General features: G+C 37.8%; 2 protein-coding genes across 4 annotated transcripts in view; both read left to right on the forward strand.

Moving 5' to 3' along the window:
- The window catches only part of LOC123507915 (plasmanylethanolamine desaturase-like), a 26253-nt gene extending 863 nt beyond the window's left edge, over positions 1 to 25390 (forward strand). The window contains exons 2-6 of one of the 3 annotated variants that reach the window (XR_006675828.1): positions 5769 to 5980; positions 7291 to 7509; positions 8619 to 8675; positions 11094 to 11347; positions 25263 to 25390. Coding sequence is in view for 1 of the 3 variants with exons in the window: in XM_045261252.1 (XP_045117187.1) it covers positions 5769 to 5980; positions 7291 to 7509; positions 8619 to 8675; positions 11094 to 11297 (692 nt within the window). In the remaining 2 variants the exon portion in view is untranslated. Of the gene's footprint in view, positions 1 to 5768; positions 5981 to 7290; positions 7510 to 8618; positions 8676 to 11093; positions 11521 to 20615; positions 22983 to 25262 lie in introns of those variants that run through there. The other 2 variants (XR_006675827.1, XM_045261252.1) reach the window with 2 other exon arrangements.
- A 1955-nt stretch (positions 25391 to 27345) lies between these two features.
- Positions 27346 to 27500, forward strand: part of LOC123507912 (dual specificity tyrosine-phosphorylation-regulated kinase 2-like) — a 48901-nt gene continuing 48746 nt past the window's right edge. The window contains 1 exon segment of the mRNA XM_045261238.1: positions 27346 to 27500. This exon segment is cut by the window's right edge and continues 1299 nt beyond it. The gene's annotated coding sequence lies outside the window, so the exon portion shown is untranslated.

Raw genomic sequence — 27500 nt, forward strand, 5'->3', positions numbered from 1 at the left:
GAAAGTAGTACTGAACAGGAAGGAAACTACAATGATTATGTTTATTGTTAGTTGTGTGTGGTTTAAATGGTGTTTATACGTGATTTGTGGCAGTTTTGGGTGTTTATGATCTATGGGTTTGATGAAATAAGGGATAGTTATTGAGAAACGAATACTGAAAGGGATTATGACAAACTATTAGGTACTAGTATTCTTGTCTGTGTTATATAAAGGGTGTTTCTGCTTCATTTTTGTCATTGTTCTGTATTTATGGATTTAATAGTTAGTGAGAGATGGGTATAGAACAGAAGAAACATTAAAACGATGAGAATAAGTGTGGTGGCTGATTATATAATTTTGGAGAGCATTTGTTTTCTTTCTTTCTATCTGGTTTGGTTAGGCTAGTGTAGGGTAGCTTTGGTTAAGATAAGTTTGGCTAGGTTAGATTAGGACAAAAATTAGGTTTGGTTACATCAGACTAAGTTGAGTTAAAGTTAGCTTACATTAAAGTAAAGTTAGGTTGTATTAAGATGTGTGTGTGTGTGTGTGTCTTTTGTTTTTTGTATTTCATCCTTTCATTTCATCATTCACTCACCAGACTTGATTTTAAAAGTGTACATGGGTGACGTAGAGTGTATCTGTTTCAACCCTTCCATAAATACCCTTGCAATAACACACTGAATGTAGAAAGGAAAGAAGCTAGTTACTTTCATTGTAGTTGTGGAAATGTACTGTAAAAAAACTGTAGCGTATTGTGTCTAATGAGCGCAGGAGTGAGAGGGTTCAGTAAGTGATGTAGAGTGTGTGCTAACCCTTCCATAGATCATCCTTGCACTGAATATAAAAAGAAAAATACAAGTTAATTTAGGGAGAGAGTTTAGTAAGTGATGTAGAGTGTATGTGCTAACCCTTCCATAAATCACTCCTACAATAACACACTGAATATAGAAAGGGAAAAGAAATGAGTTACTTTCATCTTAGTAGTAGAGATATACTGGAAAGAACTGTAGTGTATTGTGTCTAATGAGTGTAGGAGAGAGAGAGAGTTAAGTAAATAATATGGTGTGTATCTGTCAACCGTTCCAAAACCACACTTGCAATAACACACTGAATATGGAAAAGGAAAAAAAAAGTAAATATCATCTTAGTTGTAGGAATATACTGTAAAGAACTGTAGTGCATTGTCTCTGAGCGTAGGAGTGAGAGAGTTAAGTAAGAGATGTAGAGTGTGTGGTGACCCTTTCATAAATCACTCTTGCACTGAATATAGAAAGAAAAAGATGAGTTAGAGAGAGAGAGAGCTAAGTAAATGATATAGAGTGTGTTTGCTAACCCTTCCCTAAATCATTCTTGTACTGAATATAGAAAGAAAAAGATTAATTAATTTAGAGAGAAGGTGAAGTAAATGATGTAGAGTGTGTCTGCATTAACCCTTCCATAGATACCCTTACAATAACACTGAACACAGAAAGGAAATAGAAAAAAAGGTTAATTTCTTCATATTAACAGAAATATACTGAAAAAAAAAAAACTAGCATATTGTCGTTAATCAGCAGAGGAGTGAAAGGGTTAAGAAAGGGGGAAAAAAGTAATTTAATCTTGTTAGTAGAAATATACTAGAAAACTGTAGTGTGTTGTGTTTAATGAGTGTAGGAGTGAGAGAGAGATAAGTAGGTGGTAGAGATAGCCTTGTATTATCTCACAAGGAGCTTTGCCCTCTCAGAAGTCAATAGTTCAGGTGTGTTGCTTGTTATCTCACTGGGTAGTGTTGCTGCAGAGAGACAGGGGGAGAGAGAGAGAGAGAGAGAGTTGTTGTTGTTCTTATTATTTTCTTATTAGTGTTGTTGGAAATATGGAAGAGAGAGAGAGAGAGATCGTTTTAGAAGTTTTTGTTATTGAGAGAAAAGTTAATGAGAGGAAAGTTTCTCTCTCTCTCTCTCTCTCTCTCTCCTCCTCCTCCTCCTCCTCCATTTTTTTTTTCGGTAGAGTAAGATTACGAGTGTCTTGTTATCTCACTTGGCTGTATCAAGGCGTTCTTTCAGAGATAAGCTCAGGTTAGGCTAGATTAGGTTTGGATAGGATAGGATAGGATAAGTTAAGTTAGGGCAGGTTAGGTTAGATTAGGTTTTAATTAGATTCTGTTAGGTTTGAATTAGGTTAAGATAGGATAGGTTAGGTTTAAATTAGGTTAGGGTAGGATAGATTAGGTTAGGATAAGGGTAGGTTAGGTTAGATTTCCATTGGGTTACAGTAGGATAGATTAGGTTAGGTTAGGATGTGGTAGGTTTAGTTAGGCTAGGATAGGATAGGTTAGGTTAGGTGCAGGGGGTGATAGTAGCAATGAGGGTTGGGTAACAATTTGGATATAGGTGTTGGGTGATGTGTGATGCGTGTGTGGTGAGGTGAGATGATGGGGGTGACAACAGTGGGGGGTGGGGCAAAGGGTGAGCTGTGTGTGTGTGTGTGTGTGTAGATGTGTTCTTTAGTATTAGACATGGTATCTTATCTATGGTGTTGTCAGGAGAGAGAGAGAGAGAGAAGGAGAGGAAATCTTGTCACTTTTTTGTCACTGATAAAGAAAGAAGTTGACATTTTTCTTTTTTTAATAGAGAAAGATTGTTGTTGTTGTTGTTGTTGTTGTGTGTTGGTAAGGATACAGATTGTTTTGTTTGTTCTAGATAGACAATGTTTTTGCTGTCATTGTTTGAGATCACAGCTTTGTCTTTTTTTTTTTTTTTTTTTTTTTTTTTTTTTAAAGGAAGTTTTTTTTTTGTTCTTTTATGTATCTAGAAATTGTTTTGTTTTTTGTTTTTTTTAGAGAAATTGTTTTTTGTTATGGTTTGGCGAGACTTTTTTTTCCTTAATTTATTATTGTTTACTATATTTATTATTATTTGTAACAGCTGCCTTACACTGACACAGATGCACAAACTAACACACACACACACACACACACACACACACACACACACACACACACACACACACACACACATATGAGGTGTTGAGACTTGGAACAGTTTGAGTGAGGAAGTGGTGTCAGCAACGAGTGTGCATAGTTTTAAAGAAAAATTGGATAAGTGTAGATATGGAGACGGGCCCAAACGAGCATGAAGCCCAGGCCCTGTAAAACTGCAACTAGGTAAATACACTCATTTCACACTGACACACAGTACTGAAACTTACTAACACAAACAAACCCTACAACGACACTCCACTGACACAAACTAACACACACCCCACACTGACACACACACCAACACATAACACTGACACAAACAAACACACACACACCAACACACAGCCTGACTTCCGATCTTTCTAAGATTTCCGATTGGGGCAGAGAAAATCTAGTAGTTTTCAATGCCTCAAAAACTCAATTCCTCCATCTATCAACTCGACACAACCTTCCAGACAACTATCCCCTCTTTTTCAATGACTCTCAACTGTCTCCCTCTTCCACAATGAATATCCTCGGTCTGTCCTTTGCTCATAATCTTAACTGGAAACTTCACATCTCATCTCTTGCTAAAACATCTTCTATGAAATTAGGTGTTCTGAGGTGTCTCCAACAGTTTTTCTCGCCCCTCCAACTGCTTACTCTGTATAAGGGCCTTATCCGTCCTTGTATGGAGTACTCTTCGCATGTTTGTGGGGGTTCCAGTCACACAGCTTTGCTTGATAGGGTGGAATCGAAAGCTCTTCGTCTCATCAGCTCCCCTCCTCTGACTAACTGTCTTCAGTCTCTTTCTCACCGCCGAAATGTTGCATCCCTTTCTATATTTTATCGCTATTTTCATGGTAACTGTTCTACTGATCTTGCTAACTGCATGCCTCCCCTCCTCCTGCGGCCACGCTGCACAAGGCTTTCTTCTTCCTCTCATCCCTATTCTGTCCAACTCTCTAATGCAAGAGTTAACCAGTACGCTCAATCATTCATCCCTTTCACTGGTAAACTCTGGAACTCCCTCCCTGCATCTGTATTTCCAAATTCCTACAACTTGTCTTCTTTTAAGAGGGAGGTATCGAGGCATTTGCTCCCCTAATTCTGGCTGACGGTTTTGGCACTTTTTCTACTCTTTGGAGAGCCAGCGCTCAAGTGGGCCTTTTTCTAACTTTTTTTTTTTTTTTTTTTGCCCTTGGCTGGCCCTCTTCCCTACATAAAAAAAGAAAAAAGAAAAAAAAGAAAGAAAGAAAAAAACACCAGTGGTTGCCAACCTTTCCGGGTGTGAGGCAACCTTGGCAAGCCTTTCAGAACCCCCCAGCACCCTTATTAGGAAATGTAAATTCTAATTACAAAAGAATTACAAATAATGACAATTTTACGTTATGTTTGCAGTTGTTGTTTTAGGAGATTATTAGCTTTGGGTGGTTTCAAGAATACAGAAACTCTTTACTAATACTTCTTGATGAATGAAAACAAAAATGGAAAAGGCAACAAACAAACAACTCACAAACTGTGCTAGTTAGCTACAATATATACTTCCTGCCAACTCATTACTAATACTTATTGGTGAATTAATTAAAAATGGAAATAACAAAACATAGAAAAAGGAAAAGGCAAACAAACAAACAAACAGGAATTTTGGTAGTTACAATACACACCTCGTGCCGCCCTGGCAGTGAGACGGGTCACTGAAGCACGGGAGAAACAGCAAGACTAGCAACACCTCACACTTGTGCACCACCAAACCCCACACTGCTCATGAAGTCTGTGTGTGTGTGTGTGTGTGTGTGTGTGTGTGTGTGTGTGTGTGTGTGGCAATTGTTTATCAGAGAGAGAGATAAAGAGTGTTGGTAGTAGGAAGATGATTTTTGTCTGGAATTTTGGTGGCACTCTCAGTAGGCCTCACGGCACACCTTAGTGCTGCAACACACTTATTTTTTCTTCTTTTATTTTATTTGTGTTATGGCCTATAGCGCCTGTAGGCATACTTCAAGAATATATATATAGGAAGCACTGTTCAGCTTCTGCCCATTAGTGGTGCAGGCAATTATATTTCTAGTGGTGGGCATATTAGGGCCCATATCACCACCCAAGCACATCTTTGGTGTATCATAGTGACATGTAGCTAACTTTAAACCACTCCACAAATGGCATAGCTTCAAAGTGGTATATGGTGGGATTTGAACCTATGCATGGACATCTGCCCGATCCCACCACCACCACCTTATCCACTACACCACTGCTACTGCTCTACACCAACACATCCTCATACACACACACACACACACACACACACACACACACACACACACACACACACACACACACACACACACACACACACACACACACACACACACACACACACACACACACTCTCCAAGTTTGAGAGACCTAACGTATGAGGACAGATTAAAGAGATGAAAACTTCCTACACTGCAACACAGGAGAGAAAGAGGAGACCTAATTGCTATATAGAGGGCATGGAAGGGATGGACACAGTTGACAAAGAAGACTTATTGGTGTGGGACTCAAGAAATACAAGGGACACAGCAGGAAATTAAAAAGACTGTGTGTAGAAGAGACATTCAGAAATATAGCTTTCCAGACAGAAGCATAGAAATATGGAACAAGTTGGATGAAACAGTAGCTCAAGCAAGAAATATTCATGACTAAGGCTAAACTGGATGACTATAGGTATGGAGTCAGGACAGCACTAACAGCTCTTTTCCTGTAAAACACAACTAGGTAAATACAAGTAGGTAAACACAAGTAGGTAAATACACACACACCCTAACCTAATACCCACCACTAACACTCTCTCCTCCTCCCCCTTCCCCAGGTAAGCGTACCCAGGAGATCGTGTGTGTGTGCATCTGTATCACGCTGATGGTGGTCAATCTGTACTTCATGGCGGTGCACTTCAAGTTTGAGAAGGTCACCTCTATCTTCCTGGTGGCGCTGGCCGGCATCTTCACTGCAGACTTTGCCTCGGGCCTGGTGCACTGGATGGCTGACACCTGGGGCTCTGTGGAGCTGCCCGTGCTGGGAAAGGTAGGCTGTGTATGTTTGTGTGTGTGTGTGCGTGTGTGTGTGTGTGTGTGTGTGTGTGTGTGTGTGTGTGTGTGTGCGTGCGTGCATGCGTGTGTGTGTGTGCGTGTATTATCTAAACACAGACACTCAAATAAGAAGTAATTAACCTAACCTAACCCAACCCACCCTATCTTCTCTCCAACCCAACCTAATCTAACCAATCCAAGTCCCTCTCTCCCTTTCCCCCAAAAAAAAAAAAAAAAAAAAAACTAACCTTACCTAACCAAACCCAACCCAACCAAATCTAACCTAACCAATAAATACATAAAGTAAAAGAATGACTTACCACAGGAACTTCAGGAAGTTAACAGTTCCTGCAGGGACGCCACAGAATGCCTGAATTCTCATCTCTCTGACATTTCTGATTAGGGCAGAAAAAATTCATTAGTGTTCAATGACCTCAAAAATTCAATTCCTCCATCTATCAAGTGGACACAATCTTCCAAACAACTATCCCCTCTTCTTCAATGACACTCAACTGTCTCCCTCTTCCACACTGAATATCCTCGGTCTGTCCTTTATTCATAATCTTAACTGGAAACTTCACATCTCATCTCTTGCTAAAACAGCTTCTATGAAGTTAGGCATTCTGAGGCGTTTCCGTCAGTTTTTCTCGCCCCTCCAACTGCTAACTCTGTACAAGGGCCTTATCCGTCCTTGTAAAGAGTACTCTTCGCATGTTTGGAAGGTTCCACTCACACAGTTTTATTAGTTAGGGTGGAATCAAAAGCTTTTCGTTTCATCAACTCCTCTCCTCTGACTGACTGTCTTCAGCCTCTTTCTCACCGCTGAAATGTTACATCTCTTTCTATCTTTTATTGGTATTTTCATGGTAACTGTTCTACTGATCTTGCTAACTGCATGCCTCCCCACCTCCTGCAGCCTCGCTGCACAAGGCTTTCTCCTTCCTCTCATCTCTATTCTGTCCAACTCTCTAATACAAGAGTTAACCAGTACTCTCAATCATTCACACCTTTCTCTGGTAAACTCTGGAACTCCCTGCCTGATTCTGTGTTTCCATCTTCCTGTGACTTGATTTCTTTTAAGAGGGAGGTGTCAACACTTGCCCCCCACTGCCCCTTTTTTTTTTTTTTTTTTGCCAACTCCCAAATCTGCAAGGGGACTGACAACTTAGTGGGCTCTTTTTTATTTTGTTGCCTTTGGCCAGCTTTTCCCTCTTACATAAAAAAGAAAATAAGTAAAAGAATGAAAACATAAATGAAAAGATGAAAACAAACACCACCACTACCACCACCACCACAACCCCACAGAACTTCATCCGGCCATTCCGAGAGCACCACATTGACCCGACCTCCATCACGCGACACGACTTCATAGAGACCAACGGGGACAACTTCATGCTCACCATCCCCGGCCTCACCTACATCACCTGGAACTTCTGCTCCCAAAGTAACGAGGAGGTGCAGAGTAACTACTACTGGTTCGCATATCTCTACCTCCTCGCCCTCTTTGTCGCCCTCACTAACCAGGTAACAACTCTAATGCAGTGTTTGGGGGTGAGGGGGGGGATGATCAGCTGAGGGTGTTTAAATGGCAGGGTTTTTTATTTATTTCATTTATTTATTTATTTATTTTATTTATTTATTTTTTATTTTTTGGGGGGCGGGGCGCTGAGTGTTTAGATGATGTTTTCTTGATTTTTGGTTTGTTTTATTTTCTTTTATTTTTCTTTACCGCCTCACCCTCTTTGTCGCCCTCACTAACCAGGTAACGATTCTAATGCAGTGTTTGGGGGTGATGGGTGTTTCTTTGGGGGAGGAGCTGAGGATGTTTAGATGGTGTTTTCAATGTTATTTATTTATTTTTTTGTGTGTTTGAATGACGTTTTGTTTTGTTTTGTTCTTTTTCCTTTCCGTCTTGGCTCTCTTTTTGTCTCCCTTGCTCGTCAGATATTTTTTTCTATTTGTTTACCTTTATTTGTTTGTTTCTCAAGGGGTGAAGGGGTTTGAATATTTTTTTTTTTTTTCTTTTCTTTTCCATCCTCTTATTTTTATTTATTTATTTATTTTTATTTATGTTTGGACACTATTAATATTTTGTCTTTTTCTTTTCTTTTCTATCCTTTTGCTTTTTTCTCTTATTTTTATTTTATTATTTTATTTTACTTTCTGTACTTCCAGCTCTCTTTGTCCCCCTCACTAACCAAGGGGGGTGAGGTTGGGTGAGGGGGTGGGGGGTGATGTACTGAGGGGGCAGTTAGGGGCATTATAATTTAAAGATTGTTATATTTATTTTATTTCATGTTATTTATTTTGTTCATTTATTGTTATATTTATTTTTACATTTATTAATTGATTTAGTTATTCATTTGACAATTTGCTTCTTTATTTATCCTTTGTTTTATTTTTTTCATTTATGTTTTTGTTTGTTTATATATTCCTTTATTTATCTATTTGTTTCTTTTATTTATTTATTTGTTGTGAAATGTGTAGCAGTGTTAGCAAATACAGTGAGGGAAAGAAAGCAAGATGAGAGAGAGAGAGAGAGAGAGAGAGAGTAATAGTTTGATGTTAATAGGAGTTACAAATTAATCGAGAGAGAGAGAGAGAGCAATTCCTAACACCTCACCACTCCACAGATACACAAGTGGTCTCACACATATTTTGGCTTGCCACGCTGGGTCACCATATTGCAGGTGAGTGTCTTGTGGTGTGTGTGGTGAGTGGTGAATGCTGTATGGTGTGTTGTGTGTGGTGAGTGGTGAATACTGTATGCTGTGTGGTGTGTGGTGAGTGGTGTGTGCTGTGTGCTATGTGGTGTTTGTGTGTGGTGTGTAGTGAGTGCTCTGTGGTGTGTGCTGAATGCCATGTGGTGTATGGTAAGTGCTCTGTGGTGTGTGGTGTGTGGTGAATGCCGTGTAGTGTGTGTGGTGTGTGGGATGCCATGTGCTATGTGTAGTGTGTGGCACAGTGCCAATCCAGGGAACCATGGCACTGGCACTGATAGGGTCTTGAGGCATGGTGGTGCTTTAGCCCTTTTCAGAAACTCTTTGTTCTCTCACCATGACAATTTTCCAGGGCCACAGAGATGACTAGCAGGGTTTTCAAGAGTGTTTCTCCATTTAATATTATATAAATCTTGTCACTCAGCCTATAGAACTATAAAACCCTTAAAAAAAAATGCTTTGTTCTCTCACCACAACAATTTTCCAAGGCCACAGAGATGATTAGCATGGTTTTCAGGAATGTTTCTTCACTTAATAATGTTGAAATCTTGTCACTCAGCCTCTAGAACTGTAAAACACCTTAAAAATTGGCTTTCTTATCTCACCGTGGCAATTTTGCAAGGCCACGATATGATTAGTGGGGTTTTCAAGAGTGTTTCTCTATTTGATAATGTAGAAATCTTGTCTCTCTGCCTCTAGAACTATAAAAATTTTAAGAAACTCATGTAGACTTAAATGAAGACTTTGGAAATAGTGGAGGTGAAGCAGAGAAGTAAGTGTTTTGAGAGTATGAGGCTAGTTGTCTGTACCATTGGCTGTACCAGTGGCTCCTTTGTGTCATGTAGCCTCCTTGCTGTGTCCTGGCTTCACTGCTGCTACAGACTCAGTATCCCTTATAGAAGCTTGTTCTTTCCACTGACTCATTATCCCTTTCAGAAGTTCATTGTCCCTTTAATTTTTTTTTTTTTTATTATTATTATTTTTTTATTTTTTTTTTTTTTTTTTTTTTTACACCATGTGGGCTTTTCACGGGAATTTCTGGGCTAAAGGGGATACTTTTTTTGGGTACCTCCTATCTCAAAGCCCACCCGCTAGGAGACCGTCGCCCCGAGTGAGGAAGCCCAACCTACACTCGGACCATGGACAGGATTCGAACCCGTGCGCTTGGAGACCCCTCGGACCCCAAAGCACGCATGGTTCCTCTGTACCACGGTGGAGATTAGTTATTCAAAGACTCATTATCCCTTTTGTAGACTCACCTTTCTTTTAAAAACCCATTACTCCTTATAAAGACCCATTAACTCCTTCAGAACCTTGTTAGGCCTTCCCATTTTGCCTTCAAGAGGTTTACTCATTCTTACCATTCTTTCCAGAGGTTTATTATCCCTCTCATAGACTTCTTATCCCGTGTTGAAATCCATTATTCCTTGCAAAGACCCATTATCCCTTGCAGAGACCCATTATCCCTTTCAGAAATCCATTATCCCTTACATAGACACCTTATCCCTTGTTGAAATCCATTATTCCTTTCAGATACCCATTATCCCTTGCACAGACCCATTATCCCTTTAAAAATATATTAACACTTTCAGAGCTCCATTATCCCTTCACATCATTCCAGTATATAATGAAGGACATTTTCTTTCTTTCTCAATAGCATCAACATTTTTATTTGTAATGCAGCAACAGAGAGAGAGAGAGAGAGAGAGAGAACTTTAACTCATCCTGTCACTTATCTTATTATTATCATTTTTTTCTATCAGTTTCCTCTCAAAACCACCACATTTCACCCTCTAATAACTCCCACACCCCCTTTTGCCCCTACATGAGAGAGAGAGAGAGAGAGAGAGAGAGAAACATTTTACTTATCCCTTCATTTATCTTATTATTATCCATTTTTCTGGCAAAACACCCTTTAACCCCTTCAGTACAGGGACACAATTTTACCTTGAGATTTGTGTACCATTAGACCATTTTATTAACATTAGGAAGGGTCTATGGAGGTCAGAAGATTAATGGCCACAGTCTTCACTATTTTAACCCCTTTAGTACTGGGACACAATTTTACCTTGAGATTTGTGTACCATTAGACCATTTTATTAACATTAGGAAGGGTCTATGGAGGTTCAGAAGATTAATGGCCACAGTCTTCACAATTTTAATCCTTTCAGTACTGGGACACAATTTTACCTTGAGATTTGTGTATGATTAGACCATTTTATTGACATTAGCAAGTGTCTATGGAGGTCAGAAGAATAATGGCCACAGTCTTCACTATTTTAATCCTCTACATAAGTTTGTGAAGCTGTGTAAAATCACCAAATATTAGAAGGAACATGGAAACACATCATGGTAATTCAGGGATTAATAACCACCCTCCATCCCCAGGACCTGCACATCATCCTTCCCAAGAGGCACCACCGCATTCACCACGTGGCTCCCCATGAGACCTACTTCTGTATAACCACGGGCTGGCTCAATCTCCCCCTGGAAAAAGTTCGGTTCTGGCCAGCGCTGGAGTACTTGATAGAGCTGGTCACTGGTTGCCGCCCCAGAGCAGATGACTTCAAGTGGGCCCAGAAGCGAGAGTGACGTCCGGGTGTGGTGGCGCCACGCGGTAGACACAAGCCACTGCCTCCCACGTGAGAGTGTTAAGAGGTGTTATGTGTAGCTTAGTGGCGGGGAAATGCCTCCTCTCTATCTTGCTATCTGTTTTTCCACTTCCTTCTACCTTTCTGTCTTTTTCTCTCTCTCTTCGTCTCTCTTTTTCACTTCATTCAAATGCCTCCTCTTTATCTTTGTCTCTTTTCACTTCCTTCTTCTGTTCTGTCTTTTTTCTCTCTTTTCATCTCTGTTTTTCACTTCATTCTGTCCTTCTGTCTTGTGTCTTTCTCTTTTTGTCTTATTGTCTCTTCTTCATTTCCCTCTGTCTTTCTGTCTTCTATCTCTCTCTCTTTTTGTCTGTTTCCCTTCCTTCTGTCTTTCCTCCTGTTTCCTCCTCTCTGTGTTAACTCGGCACAAAAGTTGACTGTGACTATTATTATTACCACTATTACTATTACTGCTATTGCTACAACTGTTACTACTACTACTACTACTACTACTACTACTACTACTACTACTACTACTACTACTACTACTGCTGCTGATGCTGAAAAAAAAACAAGAATATTGTGTTGTGCTTCATTGTACTAATTGTTTAGGTGTGTGTGTGCGTGTGTGTGTGTGCGTGTGTGTGTGCGTGTTTCCATAAGAGCACTGTTCTTTCCCTAAGGTGGTAATGATATATGTAAATGTATGTGTATTTCAGTGTGTGTGTGTGTGTGTGTGTGTGTGTGTGTGTGTGTGTGTGTGTGTGTGTGCGCATTACCACCACTTGCATAGCTATATTTCCTCACACGCATTTCTCTTTATATCAAAAAAGTCATGTGTATGTTTAATCATGTATGTGTGTGTGTGTGTGTGCATTACCACCACTCACATAGCTATATTTCTCATGTCAAAACAGTTACATGTGCGTTTATGTGCATATAAGTCTGTATATGTGCGCATGTGTGTGTGTGTATATTACCACCACATAGTTATATTTCTCCTTATGTCAAAAGTCGTGTCTGTGTGTGTGTGTTGTGTGTGTGTGTGTGTGTGTACGAATGCCTGTCTGTGCCTATATGTGTGTGTGTGTGTGTGTGTGGTAACAAGGTGCCTCCATGGAGCATAATAGGACAGTGAGCCTTGTGTTAAGGTATAATAGGGGTGGTGTTGCCTACCCACACCTTGCTGTCTTGGTGGTGTGGTGGGTGGCCAAGGCTGTCTGGTTCTCAAGGCTGGTGTTGATGGTGTTACTGGTGTTGATGGTATTACTGGTGTTGGTGGTGTTGTGTTGTGGTCATGTTTCTCCCAGCCTTATCTACTCCTATGTTCCTCACCAAAACCAAGCCTTATGTAGCAGAATCAAAATTGCCTTACCTTGTCTTAACTTATCCAGTCTGATCTTGCCTTGGCTCACTAAATCAAGCCTTAATGAATCTGATCCCACCTTACCGCACCATACTAAACCAAACCTTATAAATATAACGTAACCTAACCTAACTTAACCTTATCCATTCTATCTTTACCTAACCTAATCTCTCCTTATGTTACCTTTCCTAACCTTACCCAACCTAAGCTAACCTATTCTTGCTTTTTCCTAACCTAACCTAACCTCATCTCATCTCATCTAACCTAACCTAAGCAAACTCACTCAATAAACACCAATAGCAACTCCAGAACACAAAGACACACAACTTAGCACACCAGAACCAGCCCAGCCTAGTCCATTCCACCCACAACAAGACCTTAATGGTGTGGATGGGCAGCACCGCCGTTACTGCTGCTCATATAGATGTTATACCAGATGCAATTAACAAAGCACATCCCTAGAGTCTTTATAAGGTACTGTACTCTCTCCACCAACCCTTCACCTCACCACTATCCCTTCCTGTAGCCTGTGGGGGAAGCTTGTGGTGTTCTTGAGGGTGTTTGGTGTTGGTTAGTGAGGTTATTGGGGTTTTCAAGGGTGTTTTTTTAAGGTTTCTGGACATTATTGGGGTTTTTAAGGGTGTTTTGGTGATGGCTACTGAGGTTATTGGTGTTTTCAAGTGTTTTTATAGTCATATTAAGAAATTAGCCAGGAATTTATGCTTTTAATAAACTCTAGTGGATGTTATTGGTGTTTTGAAAGGAGTTTTATGGTTACAGAGAAAGTTTAACTAGGATTTAGTGCTGTTAACAGACTCCAATAGAAGATTCTGGTGTTTTCAAGCAAGTTTTCATGGTTACAGAGAAAGTTTAGCCAGGAATGGAGAAAATTTGACCAGTGCTTTTAACAGACTAGTGATGTTTTCATAGTTACAGAGAAAGTTTATCCAGAATATAGTACTTTTAACAGGCTGGAGTGGAAGTTATTGGTGTTTTCATGGTTATAGAGAAATATTAACCAAGATTCAGAACTTTTGACAAGCTACAGTGGAAGTTATTGGTGTTTTCATGGGTACAGAGAAAGATTAGCCAGAATTTAGTAGTTATAACAGACTGTAGTAAAAGGTATTGGTGTTGTGAAGGGTGTGTTCAAGACAGTAGCAACAGAGACACCCCAAACATCACCACAAACAAAACACTAATGAGAACACCACCAGTCACCCTTGTAGCCTTGGGAAGTGGTGGTGGTGGTGGTGGTGAGGGAACGGTGAGCTGTGAGTACAGTCTGCGGTGGTGACAGTGGTGATGAGAGCAGACTTGGTGATTAGGTAGATGGTATATTTTGTGGATTAGGTGTTAGGTGTTAGGTGGCGGCGGCGGCGGCAGCAACACAAGGCAAAGTGAGTGTGGGTGTGTTGTGTGTGATGGGATGCATTTTTACACCTTTAGTGGTAGAGATCTGCCGTTCTTTGTGCTTCTATTGCTAGCTGTAGGAGAAAAGGGCACAGGAACGATGCTGCTGGTAAATATGTCACAGAGGAACGAGTGAGGCTGGAAATTATGTCACTGTAAGGAATGTTGGATAAATGTGTTACTGGAAATGTATCAAAAAGTGTAAATTGTTGTTCAGTATCAGTGTGTCATAGGAGTGTTGATGGTAAATAAGTCACAGAGAAAATGTTTTATTCTTCCAAGACAAGAATGATTAAGATTTCACAAAGTAATTGTCATTAGTGCATACAATTCCTGTTTTTGTGACATATTCTCAAATCTCAAAATCTGTGACATAATTTCCAGTGAGACAGTATATTTCAGTGACATATTTTCCAGTGATATATTTATTCCAGTAACAGATATACTAGAGCAGCATATATTCCAGAGACATATTTTCCAGGGACACATTTGCTAGTGACATTTTCCAGCGCCATATTTCCCCTTACCTATAATGCCACATGCGCAGACAGGATGCCGTTCACACTAAGGAGGTTTTTTGTACGGACACGACCAGCTAACCAGTCATTAATTTCCCCCCAAAGAAAGACGCAACGATAATATTTCCCAGTTATCTCCGTCACAGCATCTCCAGAGCTTTTCCTAACGTCCTAAACTAATGCCAGAATTTTATGATCGTGCTTCGTTTCACATTACAAATACAGGAATGCCAAAATACACATTGATTCAAGAGCTTACATATACTCTATTAATTATGTATCATTAACCCTTCAGTACTGGGACGCATTTTTTTCATGAGTTTTGAGTGTGATTAGACCATTTTATTTACATTAGGAAGGGTCTATGGAGGGCAGAAGATTAATAGCCAGAGTCTTTACTATTCTAATCTCCACATAAGTTTCTGAAGCTGTATCAAATCATCTAGTAAGCAGAGTAAATATGAAAATGTGTCATGGTACTAGAGAAGCTAATCCCTTCAGTACCATGACACATGTTCATAATCCTTCTGGTTACTATTTGGCAATTTTAAACAGCTTCAGAAACTTATAGGGGGGATGAAAATAGTGAAGACTGTGGCCATTAATCTTCAGACCTCCATAGACCCTTCCTAATGTAAATAAAATCATCTAATCACACTCAAAACTCATGGTAATAATGCATCCCAGTACTGAAGGGGTTAAAAGGAACTAGGAATACACACTCCACTCTCCACTCCACACTCCATGCCAAGGATTTTTTTTTGTATTTTCCTGACACATCCCTTGCACTCCCGACCCGAACTGCAAAGCTAGTGTTCCCTCGCCACGACTGTTAACGGCTGGCTTTCTACAGTGGTGGTGGTGGTGGTGGTGGTGGCTGTCAAGTGTGTTTTGGTGGTTCTGTTGAAAGTTTAGCAAGGATTTTTTATTTTTTATTTTTATTTTTTTTTTTGTCATTTGGGTTTTCAAGTTTTTTTAGTTTTAGTGAGAATTTAGCTTGGATTTTATTATTTTTGTCATTATTTGGGTTTTCAAGAGTGTTTTTTGGGGTTCTAGTGAAAGTTTGACAAGATTTTTTTTTTTTTTTTTTTTTTTTTTTTTTTTTTTTTTTTTTGGGGGGGTCAGTTGTCAAGGGTGTTTTGGGGATTCTGGTGTCATTATTTGGGTTTTCAAGGATGTTTTGTTGGTTCTAGTGAAAGTTTAGCAAGAATTTTTTATTATTTTGCAGTTTTTTTTGTTTTTCAAGAGTAATTTTATGGTTCCAGTGAGTTTTGATAAGAATTTGTAACCTCTCGCAGTTTTTTGGTTTTCAAGAGTGTTTTTATTGGTTTCAGTAACAGTTTAGTTAGAATGAATCACTTTTTTGCTTTTATTTTTTTTTTTTTTTATGGCTGGTTTTTTTTTCTGGTTCCAGTGATTGTTTTGTAAGAATTTTGACCTTTATCCTTTTATTTATGTTTTTGAAGGGTGTTTTGTTGGCTCCAGTGACAGTTTAACATGAATTTCTTAATCTTTTCCAATTGTTGCTGTTTTCAAATATGTTCCCTTGATAATAGATAGTTTAATGAAAATTCTATAGCTTTTACAGTTTGGCATTTCATTTTATTTATTTTTTTTTTTTTTTTTTTAAGGTAATTTCTGGTGATAGTGTAACAGAAGAGCCTTGACAATAGGTAGGTTAATGAGAATTCTAAAGCTTGCACAGAGTTATCCATTTCAGTTTTTAGTTCTTTATTTTTCAAAGGTGTTTTCTGGTGACAGTTTGACAGGAAGATCTTTTAGCAGTGTTTAGTGGCAGTTTTGACAGGAAGACCTTTTAGCAGTGTTTAGTGGCAGTTATCAGTGTTTCCAAGAGTGTTTTCTAGATTCCAATGGTAGTTTAACAAGAATGCTGCACTTTTTAACTGACAGGCAAAGGTTGGTAGGGTTTTTTGAGGGTGTTGTCTTGGCTGCAGTGGTGGCTTAACCCCTTCAGTACTGGGATGCATTTTTACCTTGAGTTTTGGATATTATTAGATTATTTTATTTACATTAGGAAGGATCAATGGAGGTCAGAAGATTAATGGCCAGAATCTTCACTATTTTAATCCCCACATAAGTTTCTGAAGCAGTATTAAATCACCAAATAGTAAGCAGAATGAGTATCAAAACGTATCATTTACTGAAGGGGTTAAAACACCTACAGCTCTTGTGGCCTGTGGTGGTAGGTACTGGTGTTTCAAAAGGCATTTTCTTGGTTCCAGTGGTAGTTTTAATGGGAGCTCTGCACTGGTGGCTGACTGTTTGGAAGCTGCTGGGTTTTCAAGGGTGTGTTCTTGGTTCCAGTGATAACCAGAGCATTGAAGTATCTAGTAGAAGTGGTGAGGTTTTCAAAGGTGTTTTTGTAGCTTCCAGTATTAGCTTCCTGATAAACCTGCTTCTCAAATAGAGTGGTTGATGAATGGAGTGGACTCAGGAGCCATGTTGTTAGTGCTGAGTCAAGAGGAACCTTTAAAAGAAGACTTGATAAATTTATGGATGGGGATGATAGTGGATTTAAAAAGAAGATTAGACAAATTTATGGATAAACATGATAGGATTTAAAAGAAGATAAGCCAAATTATGGATAAAGATGATAGGATTTATAAGAAGATAAACAAATTGATGGGTAAGGATCATAGGTGGATTTAAAAGATTAGACAAATTTATGAACAAGGATACCAGCTGGATTTATTTAGCTTTGTCCACACTGGTACTGCCACATGTGTACCCAACAGCCCCCGCCCTGCAGCTTGCCTCATTTTCTCATGGTGTTACAACCCGGCTAGTTATCTGTGGCCTTGGAAAACAGTTGTGGTGAGGGAACAAAGCTTTTCAAAACACGGGCCTCTGTTTGAAGCGCTAGGCTGTTGTATGGCTATCATCTGTGTGTGTATGTGTATGTATGTATGTGTGTGTATGTATGTGTGTGTGTGTATATGTGTGTGTTTTCAATATATCATTTGCTTTGGGGTCTAATGTATAGTGTAAGATTTTTTACTGTATAGTGTGTGTGTGTGTGTGTGTGTGTGTGTGTGTGTGTGTGTGTGAGGTCCATATAAGGTAATATTATCCCGAATTAATCTGCAAAATATAACTCGGTGAAATGTAGGGAAAAAAATGATTAGCGAGGTGAAAAGAAAGGAATGAAAAATCTATGCGAAGAAATTGATGATGATATAAATGAAGTGATAATACTGTAAACAAAAGTGTCCCAAAATACTGCTATCTAATTATCTATCTTTTTATCCATGTGTATCTATTTTCCTGATCTATTTATCTATTGTTTTCTTTTATCAATGTCTATCTATTTCAATCCATTTTCTTTATCCATCTATCTATTAACAATCCATTTTCTTCATCAATCCAACCATTTTCCTATCTATCAATCAATTATCCTTTTTAAACCCTTTTCACTTTTCCCTATCCATTTCTTCTTCCACTTATTAGAAGCTTAGTATTAATTTATTTTTGTCACACTTATCCATTCATTACAAGCTGTTTTATTCATTTTTCTTCTACTTCTTCCTTATTCCTTTATTACAAGCTTATTCATCATTTATTTTTTTATCTTCACACTTATTCATTTCTTACAAGTTTTATTGAATTGCCTTTTATTTTTCACATCTATTCATATATTACAAACTTTATTATTTTATTTCCTCATATTTCATTTCTGTTTATTTACCTTTTTATCTTCACCCCTGTTCATTTCTCACAGGCTTTATATATTTACTAACCCCTTCCATATTTCACTACTATTCATGCCCCCCCCCCATAGCATTGGAGGTGTTGTGGGGGGCAGTGTTAATATGAGATAAATGTGTCTTAGTGTTTTGATGTGGCCTTGGGTAGGGTTGGTAACACTGGGTAGGGTAGAGTACTGGTGGAAGATTTAGTGTTAGTTTACTGGTGTCTGTAGTTTGTCTCTCTCTGTGTCTGTCTGTGTCTTTCTCTGTCTGTCTCTGTCTCTCTCTGTCTCTCTCTCTCTCTCTCTCTCTCTCTCTCTCTCTCTCTCTCTCTCTCTCTCTCTCTCTCTCTCTCTCTCTCTCTCTCTCTCTCTCTCTCTCCAATAAGCTTATCTAACCTAACCTCATGCATCTTCAGTGTGTGTGTATGTGTGTGTGTGTGTGTGTGTGTGTGCTTACTCTTATCAATTCTTTATCCTCTGGTGCTAATATCTTCTCTCTTTCATACACACATGCACACTCATACATACGTACATACACACACGTCACCACCACCACCTCATTCATCCCTCACTCCTAGCTATAATGAATGTCTATATTTTGAGCACATTTGTATATGCATGAAAAGATTAGAGAAATGGTGAAAGATTATGAAAAAAGTAGTGAAGTTTATAGAAATATATTCGGATCTATTTTTAATATTTTTTTATTGATTGATTGATTAATTTTTGTATATAGGGTGCCATATTGAAAGGAAAAATGTGAGGTTAGGTCTTTTTTTTTTAATTAGATAAGATGGGATTTCTAGATTATATATATATTTATACTACTACTACTACTACTACTACTACTACTACTACTACTACTGTATTTTTTGTATATTTGAGAAAGGAGAAATGAAGGAAGATTTACCTATACATTATTTTCAAGCATGTATTTTTAAGTTATTTCTGTTGTTTTATTATTTATCTTTCTTTATTTTTTCTATTTTGTTACAAGAAAACTGTGATATTGTTTGCAAGCTTAATTATGACTTGAATCATTTAGTCAGTCAGCCAGTCAGTCAGCCAGCCAGCCAGCCAGCCAGCTAGTCAATTAATTATCCACTTACTCTCATAGATAGGAGAGATTGAGAGATTGGAAGAGGCAGATAAGAGAGAGAGAGAGAGAGATAAGGTGAGACAGCAGGGAGAGGGATTAATATAGTGAGAGGTGGATGGGAGACTGCAGGAGGAAATATTTAGGTTATCAAATTTTTTTCATAGCCTTTCTTAAAATCAAATGTTAAAGGTTTTCATTTATTTTGTTTATTCTATTTTGTTTTACTCTAGTTTTGTGTGAGTGTGTGTGTGTGTGTGTGTGTGTGTGTGTGTGTGTGTGTGTGTGTGCGTGTGTGTGAATTTTTGTGTGTGCGTGTGTGTGGATTTTTGCGTGTGTGTGTGTGTGTGTGCGGATTTTTGTGTGTGAATGCGTGTGTGTGGATTTTTGCTTGTGAGTATGTGTGTGTGTGTGTGTGGATTTTTATTTTTTTTATTTATTTTTTTTTTTTTTTTTCAAGTGTTAATTTTGATCTTTTTATGAAGTTTATATGTTTTTCCTTTCCTTGAATATCTCCCCTCTCCCTTTTCCCTTCATCTTTTCCTTTATATGTTCATTCAATTTCCTTCTATTTTTCCTTCAAGAGTCTCGGTAATAAGGGAAAAATAGCAGGATTTAAAAATATTTACCAAAACATAATAGAAGAAAGAAAAATTAATAGGAAAAATAACATGGAAATATATGAAGAAATGGAAATAGGAAAAAGAAAATGGAAATATAATGAAGAAATAGGAATAGTGATGTGGAAATACTACAAGAAAGAAAATAAAAAAAGATAAAATAAAATAATAAATAAATAAATAAGGAAATGATGTAAAAGAAATTAATATAAAAAGAGTGTGTGTGTGTGTGTGTGTGTGTGTGTGTGTGTGTGTGTGTGTGTGTGTAGAGAAAGCTTTACTTGTGGCCTATGTATAAATAACTTTAGTTTATATATGTATACTTTTATATGTATATTTACTGCTATATTTCTATACATTGCATTCTCAAAAAAATAGGAAAAAAGAATTAAAAAAAAAAAAGCTGAAGTAATGGAAAGAACAAGTATGTGATCTATTTGGTAATGTTTTATTATTATTATTATTTATTTATAATTTTTATTTATTTATTTATTTATTTATTTTTTTTTTTTACACCATGTAGGCTTTTCATGGGAATTTCTGAGCTAAAGGGGATACTTTTTTGTGGTCCCTCCTATCTGAAAGCCCACCCGCTAGGAAACCGTTGCCTCGAGTGAGGAAGCCCAACCTACACTCGGACCGTGGACAGGATTCGAACCCGTGGCCTTGGAGACCCCTCGGACCCCAAAGCACGCATGGTTCCACTGTACCACGATGGTTGTGTTGGGTTTGTTCCTTTAAGGTCTTCACACTGTTGGTCGGTCACACAGACAGACAGACAGACAAGTAGATGGTTCTTTTGTATATTTAGATTAATTTGATTCTCTCATTTTATCTCAATTATTCAGAAAGGAGAGATTTTATTGTCTTGTTTGATTCTGTTTTATTATATTCAGATTGACAGTGAACTTCAGAACTGAGACTTTGATTAATAGTGAGTTTTTAAAAGGAGAGAAAATATTGCAATTAATATATCTTTATCTTTGTTTTTATCTATCTTAAATATAAGAGTAACAAGGAGAGAAGCTTGAATGATTTACAAGTTATCAGATGTAAAGGAGTGGACAAAATGCAAACTGTGTTATCATTATTATCATTCACTTTAGTATTTATCTTTTCCTGGTAGTGCTTGTTTGGTCCGAGGGAATCAGTATGTATCATGTGTGTGTATTTGTATGGGTTTCATAGATATTTGTACACCATTGTCATTATTAGTAGTAGTGGAAGCCTCACAAGGGCCAACAGGTGTGCTGCTGCTGCTTCTGCTGCTGTTTGTTCTTCCTTTGTGTTCCTTTGTGTAGCAGGTCATGTTCTCACCTGTCCCTCTGATTGGTGCTGTTAATGAGTCTTGTAGCAGGTGTGTGTGTGTGCGTTTGTTACTATGTATTCTTCATTCATTAATTTCTTTTGTCATTATTTTGCTAAGCATTATGAAGGTGTTTTTTTTTATTTAAGTTGCATATTTATTGTATTATTTTCATGAGTTGTTATTCATTAAATTGTTGTCTCTTCTAATAATATTATCATGTCAACATTTTGTCAAACTTTCGTACGGTTTGAAAAGTTATTGTACACGCAAGGCTCTCTATGACACAAGTACGAGTATGTTATGTATTCACTTCATTGTCAACACCACACCTTGTCTTTCAAGATTATTATTATTATTATTATTATTATTATTATTATTATTATTATTATTATTATCATTATGAGTATCACATCATTCATTATTATTATTATGTGTTGTAACAAACTATTATAGTCTAGATTATTAAGTTTTGCAGTGTTTTTAGTGCAATATATATACAAAAAAAAATGTAAAAAATGCTTACTGTTTGTGATATAGAAGTGTGAAGCAAGAGGAGGAGGAGGAGGAGGAGGAAGAGGAAGAGGTGTATGTCTATGTATGTATGTATGTGTGTGAGTGTCTATGTGTATCTGTACTGATCTAATTGTATACTTTTCACTGCAATTTCTTTAAAGCACAATGTGTCTACTGTTGTAATTCAAAATGTCTCCTTTTTATTACATTTTCTGACTTTATTTATATTTTATCTTTTTACATTTTATTCCCTCTTACTGTCTCCATGTATGTTGTATTGTTTGTGTGTATGTGTGTCTGTATTCTCTCTCTCTCTCTCTCTCTCTCTCTCTCTCTCTCTCTCTCTCTCTCTCTCTCTCTCTCTCTCTCTCTCTCTCTCTCTCTCTCTGAATGTGATAATGATTGCATGTGTTTTAAAGTTAGTCTAAGTTACAAAGTGTGCCTCAATTCAATTCTTTCCCATTTTATTCAGAATTTTTTTATTTTCCATTTTATTCAGAGTTTTCCCTTCATTTCAATACTTCTTATCACACATGCCCTTTCCTCCATTGTGTGTATGTATGTGTGTGTGTTTGTTCTGTATCTTTGCTAATTTTTCTTCTTGATTTAGTATTATTTTAAACCCCCTATTGTGCACATCTTCCTCTATGTGATAAATGTGTGTATGTTTATGAGTTAATAAGCTTGTATCCCCTTTATTGTTTTTATTTTATTTTTGTCACATTATTGTCTCTAACACACATATCTCCCTGTGTGTGTGTGTGTGTGTGTGTGTGTGTGTGTGTGTGTGTGTGTGTGTGTGTGTGTGTGTGTGTGTGTGTGTGTGTGTGTTTATGAGTTAATAGGCTTGTATCCCCTATTATGTTTGAATGCTTTTAGTCTCATTTTTACTGCTTCTAACACATATCTTCCTGAATGTGATAATGTGTGTGTGTGTGTGTGTGAGTTTGTGAGTGTGTGTGTGTGTGTTTGAGTTTGTGAGTGTGAGTGTGAGTGTGCCTGTATCCCCTTGTCCCGTGTTTACTCAGTGTGTTGGCGGGAAACAAGTGTCCAGCCTCCACTCCAAGCATACACCACACGCTGCCACCCGCTTTTTTAAATGGACAAGATATACAACAAAAAAATATACAACACTTTGGTAACGGCCGAGTTTTATTGACATTTTGTGGAGCGGTGGATGCATTTGTTGACTTGTGGAATGGGAGACGGTTTTTATTTATTCATTTATTTATTTTGTTCATTCTTTTTCTTTTTTTATTATTATTATTGCTCAGTGGTGGTCTGTCAATTTCTTATATATCATTGGGTATATTTGAGACTTTATGGAAATTTGCCTTTGTTTTTATTCTTATCTTTTTGTTGAGGATAGTTATTTTATTTTTATTTTTTTTCATGTTTATCGTTTCCATTTAATATTTACTGAATTGTTTATTTTGTATATTGAAAGTGTTGCAGCTATTAACTTTAACTATTTATTCATACATTGTCGGTGATCTGTGTATTATTATTATTGTTGACTATTTATTTATTTATTTATTTATTATTATTTTTTTTTACTTAATTGTTTTGTAATTTTTTTTTTATTAACTTTCATCTCTTATTTTATTTTATTGCAAGTTTATTAGTATTCAAACACAATTTATATACGTTTATTTTACAGTGTTTATAATTTCCTAAGTCTTGATCATTTTGTATCTCCTTCATGGTTGCACTGTTCACTGATCTCACTGTAACCATTCACGCATGTAATCTGTTGGTACCACTGACTCACTCTTCTTCATACTATCTCACCTGTACTCCTTACACTACTACTTATATTACCTAACACTACACTATCTAACACTCTTTACTGATAACGTACCTAACACTGCTTCCCTAATTGCCTAACACTTTACTAATAACCTAACACTCCTTTACCAATGATCTAACACTCCTTTACTAATGATCTAACACTCCTTTACAACACTCCTTTACTAATGATCTAACACCCTTTACAAATTATCTAATACTCCTTTACAAATTATCTAACACTCCTTTACTGTTGGTCGTCATGGTTACAGAAGAATGTTTTCCTTTATGTCTCCAGCCTGTAATAATGTCAAGTCAGTCATTGGGTAAGGAAAATAAATAACAAAAATAGGAAGGCTAGTCGAAATATTGTCATACTGCTGGGTTTTGTGGTTATTCCTTTTCTAACTATCTAACACTGCTTTACCAATTAACTAACACTTCATGATTTCCTAACACTGCTTCACTAATCACTGAATACTACAATATGTTCACCAGTACTGCCTTATATTTATTAATACCTCCTTGTATTCACTCACAAAGGTCAATTGGAATCTAGACTGGCCTTAGAAACCACCTCTTTAAATAACTCTAATACTGTCTTATATTCATCAATCCTGCCTTATTTTTACTAATACTGCCTTATATTCACTCATAAAGGTCAAATTTATCTAGCCTGGTCTTAAAAACTGCATCATTTTTAAATAAGTCACTGATACTGTCTTATATTCATCAGTACTCTTATTTTTACTAACACTGCCTTATATTCACTCAAAGGTCAATTGGAATCTAGACTGGCCTTTGAAATTATCTCTTTTTAAATAACGCACTGATACTGTCTTATATTCATCAACCCTGCTTTATTTTTACTAATGCTGCCTTACACGTATTCACTCATATAGGGCAAGGTCTATTCTGGCCTTTAAACTGACTTATATTTAAATAACTCGCTCTTACTGCTTTGTTTACACTACTATTGCCTTATATTCGCCAGTACTGTCATGTCTTTTATCGCTGTTTTCATGCTAACTGCTCTACTGATCTTGCTAACTACATGCCTCTCCTCCTCCCCCACCCTTGCTGTACGATGCTTTCTTCTTCCTCTCACCGCTATTCTGTCCAGCTCTAATGCAAGAGTTAACCAGTACTTTCAATCATTCACATCTTTCTCTGGTAAACTAAACTCTGGAACTCCTTGCCGGCTTCTGTAATTCCATCTTCTTATGACTTGACTTCTTTTAAGGCTTCAAGATATTTGCCCATGATTTTTGTATAAGTATTAATCTTTTTAGGGAACTGGCAATGGAGTGGGCCTCTTTTTTTTTTTTTTCTTTTTCTTTTCTTTTTTGTTCCCTCGGCCAGTTTCCCCTCTTACATGAAAAAGATGTTCAGTAGTAAAGCCTTATATTAATTTATAAAGACCTAATTTAATCTCTGATAAAAAAAAAAAATAATAGCAATAAAATAAACGGCTTACGTGTCTCCATCAGAAGTGAGACAAATAAGTCAGATTTTTTTCTATGTAAGAGAGAGAGAGAGAGAGAGAGGAAAAAAAAAAAAGTTCATGGCCACGAGTTTTAGTTTAGACATGAATACGCTCAAAGTCTTTCTTCATTTTAACTCATTCATTACAGTTCTATATGGAGTGTTCGGCTTAGAGAAGTGACGCACAAGGGATTACACGAAGGGAACAGTATTGGTAGACAACTGATGATACTACTACTACTACTACTACTACTGTTTCTACCGTAGGTACTATTACAACATGGTACTACTACTACTACTACTACTACTGCTACTACCGTAGATACTACTACTACTACTACTATTGCTACTACCGTACATACTATTACTACTACTACTACTACTACTACTACTACTACTACTACTACCACCTACTATTACTGCTGTTCTTACTACCGTAGGTACTACAAGGTACTACTACTACTACTACTACCACCGCCACTAGACTTCTACTACTGTTGCAGCAGCTACTACTACTACTACTACTACATTAGATTCTGACCCTAGGTAAGGGGTAAGCCCAGTAAGGTATATTGCATTAGTGCCATTTTCTCTACCTAGCTATTCCTGGGGAACTCAAATATTTCCAGCCATCAATAGCGCTACACGATTGAAACAACGGGAAATTGGGAAGGAAATGTGAAGAATTGTATGATAGATAGGGTCATGGTTGATAATTCTGATAAAGAGTGACTTGGAGTGATAGTATGGGTTTACTAAGCCTTGAAAGGAGCGCTGTAAGAAATAAAGACTGCAATAAAACTAAACCCATTTCTATACAAGACTTTTGGTAGTGGCTGGAATTTCTCTAAATTAATAAATAGTGGCGGGATTCTCAGGAGCCATTAAATTGATCGCAGGGAGAGAGAGAGAGAGTTGAGAGAGCGTGAGGGAGCGTGAGCGCGGCAAGACACGAGGGGAAGGTAAAGGCATCAGACCATCAGCTGTTTTTGAAATAGTGTCATGGCGGTGGTGGTCAATACGAGACTCTGCTAATTCTCACTAACCTCATGCTATTTACTCTTCTCCTCACTCACACAAACCACCATACACCCATAAACCATGTAAAAAAACAATTAACGTGCTAATCTATCACATCAGCACAGTGAAGTATAATATTTCAGTCGGTTAAAGAGAATTTTCGTTTATGTTTCCCTTGAAGCGACTCGAAATTGGTGAGAGTTTGGGTGAGTGTTCCGGTGACGTCACAAGTGTCTGCCAATGCACGATGATGTCTAAAAATGTCTTCCCATAGCGAAATAACTGGTTTACTCATAAGAGACCAGCTGATACGAGGAAAGAGTGTTGGTTTGGGTGACTCAGTGTGGTGATGGTGTGGCAGTGTGGTGTGTGTGGCGTTTTAAGGCCGCCACCACCACCGCCACAGTCGCTACACACAAAGAGATCAAGTTTAGCTGAAAAAAAGTCTCGCATTTCCTTATGACTCCCGCACGCTGCTTGGTCATTCATTTAACTTTTATCCCCTGAGTAATTCCCTTAGCTAAGACAACACTATAATATATTGTAGTATTTTGCGCAATATTAAGGAATTTCCACGTATTTACTTCTCTGGGATATGCGTGTAAGACTGACATAAATCATTATAAAGATTTTTGCAGTGCTTGTTGTTATTTCATGGCTTGGTTTTCACACGGACATGAATTCTGAATAAGTTTTCTTTTTTTTTTTTATTTAGTCATGGCTTGAAAATGTTTAGCGAGTAACGTTCAACAGAAACCAGCAGACTGTCTAACACATTTCCGTTCGTGTGTTGGTGGTGCTGGCGGGCCACAGAGGAGGAGAGGGCTTGCGTGTCCCGCCTCACACTATTACTCTGCTTTCGTGACAAATCATTAATGCAAATACTTCCCGTTAGCGAGTCACGGAAGGAGAGAATAAATGCATCTATATTTCCCATCATAGTCAGCGCTGGCAACTCAGGCTACACAAAACTCACTTTCTGAACGGGATTACTAAATGCTCACTGTTACAACCACTTTTACTCATTCCACACTCATTTCAACAGAACTCCCGCATTTTTCCGGCTATTACCATATTTTATTCGTTCTTTTTTGTGTCTTATAGTTGTGTTTTAATGGCGGAAATAAGGAAGTGGTGTTGTCATGTGTGAGTGGCTGGCAAGTGTGGTCGTGTTGTGATTGGGTGTCGCGCGGTGACGTCAGAGGACATTGACGTGAACACCCCATTGTTTAGCGTTCATGAACTGAGTCTGTTCTAGGTCCTCCCGGTGGACGGGTCGTGGCGCGGCGGTGTGTGTGGATGAATTTAGTGGAATTCCCAAGCAGTGCCCGATGGAGGCCGGCGGATAAAGGCGAAATAAGTCTGTA

The sequence above is a fragment of the Portunus trituberculatus genome, chromosome 3 (genome assembly GCF_017591435.1).
Source record: "Portunus trituberculatus isolate SZX2019 chromosome 3, ASM1759143v1, whole genome shotgun sequence".
Classification (NCBI taxonomy): Eukaryota; Metazoa; Arthropoda; class Malacostraca; order Decapoda; family Portunidae; genus Portunus; species Portunus trituberculatus.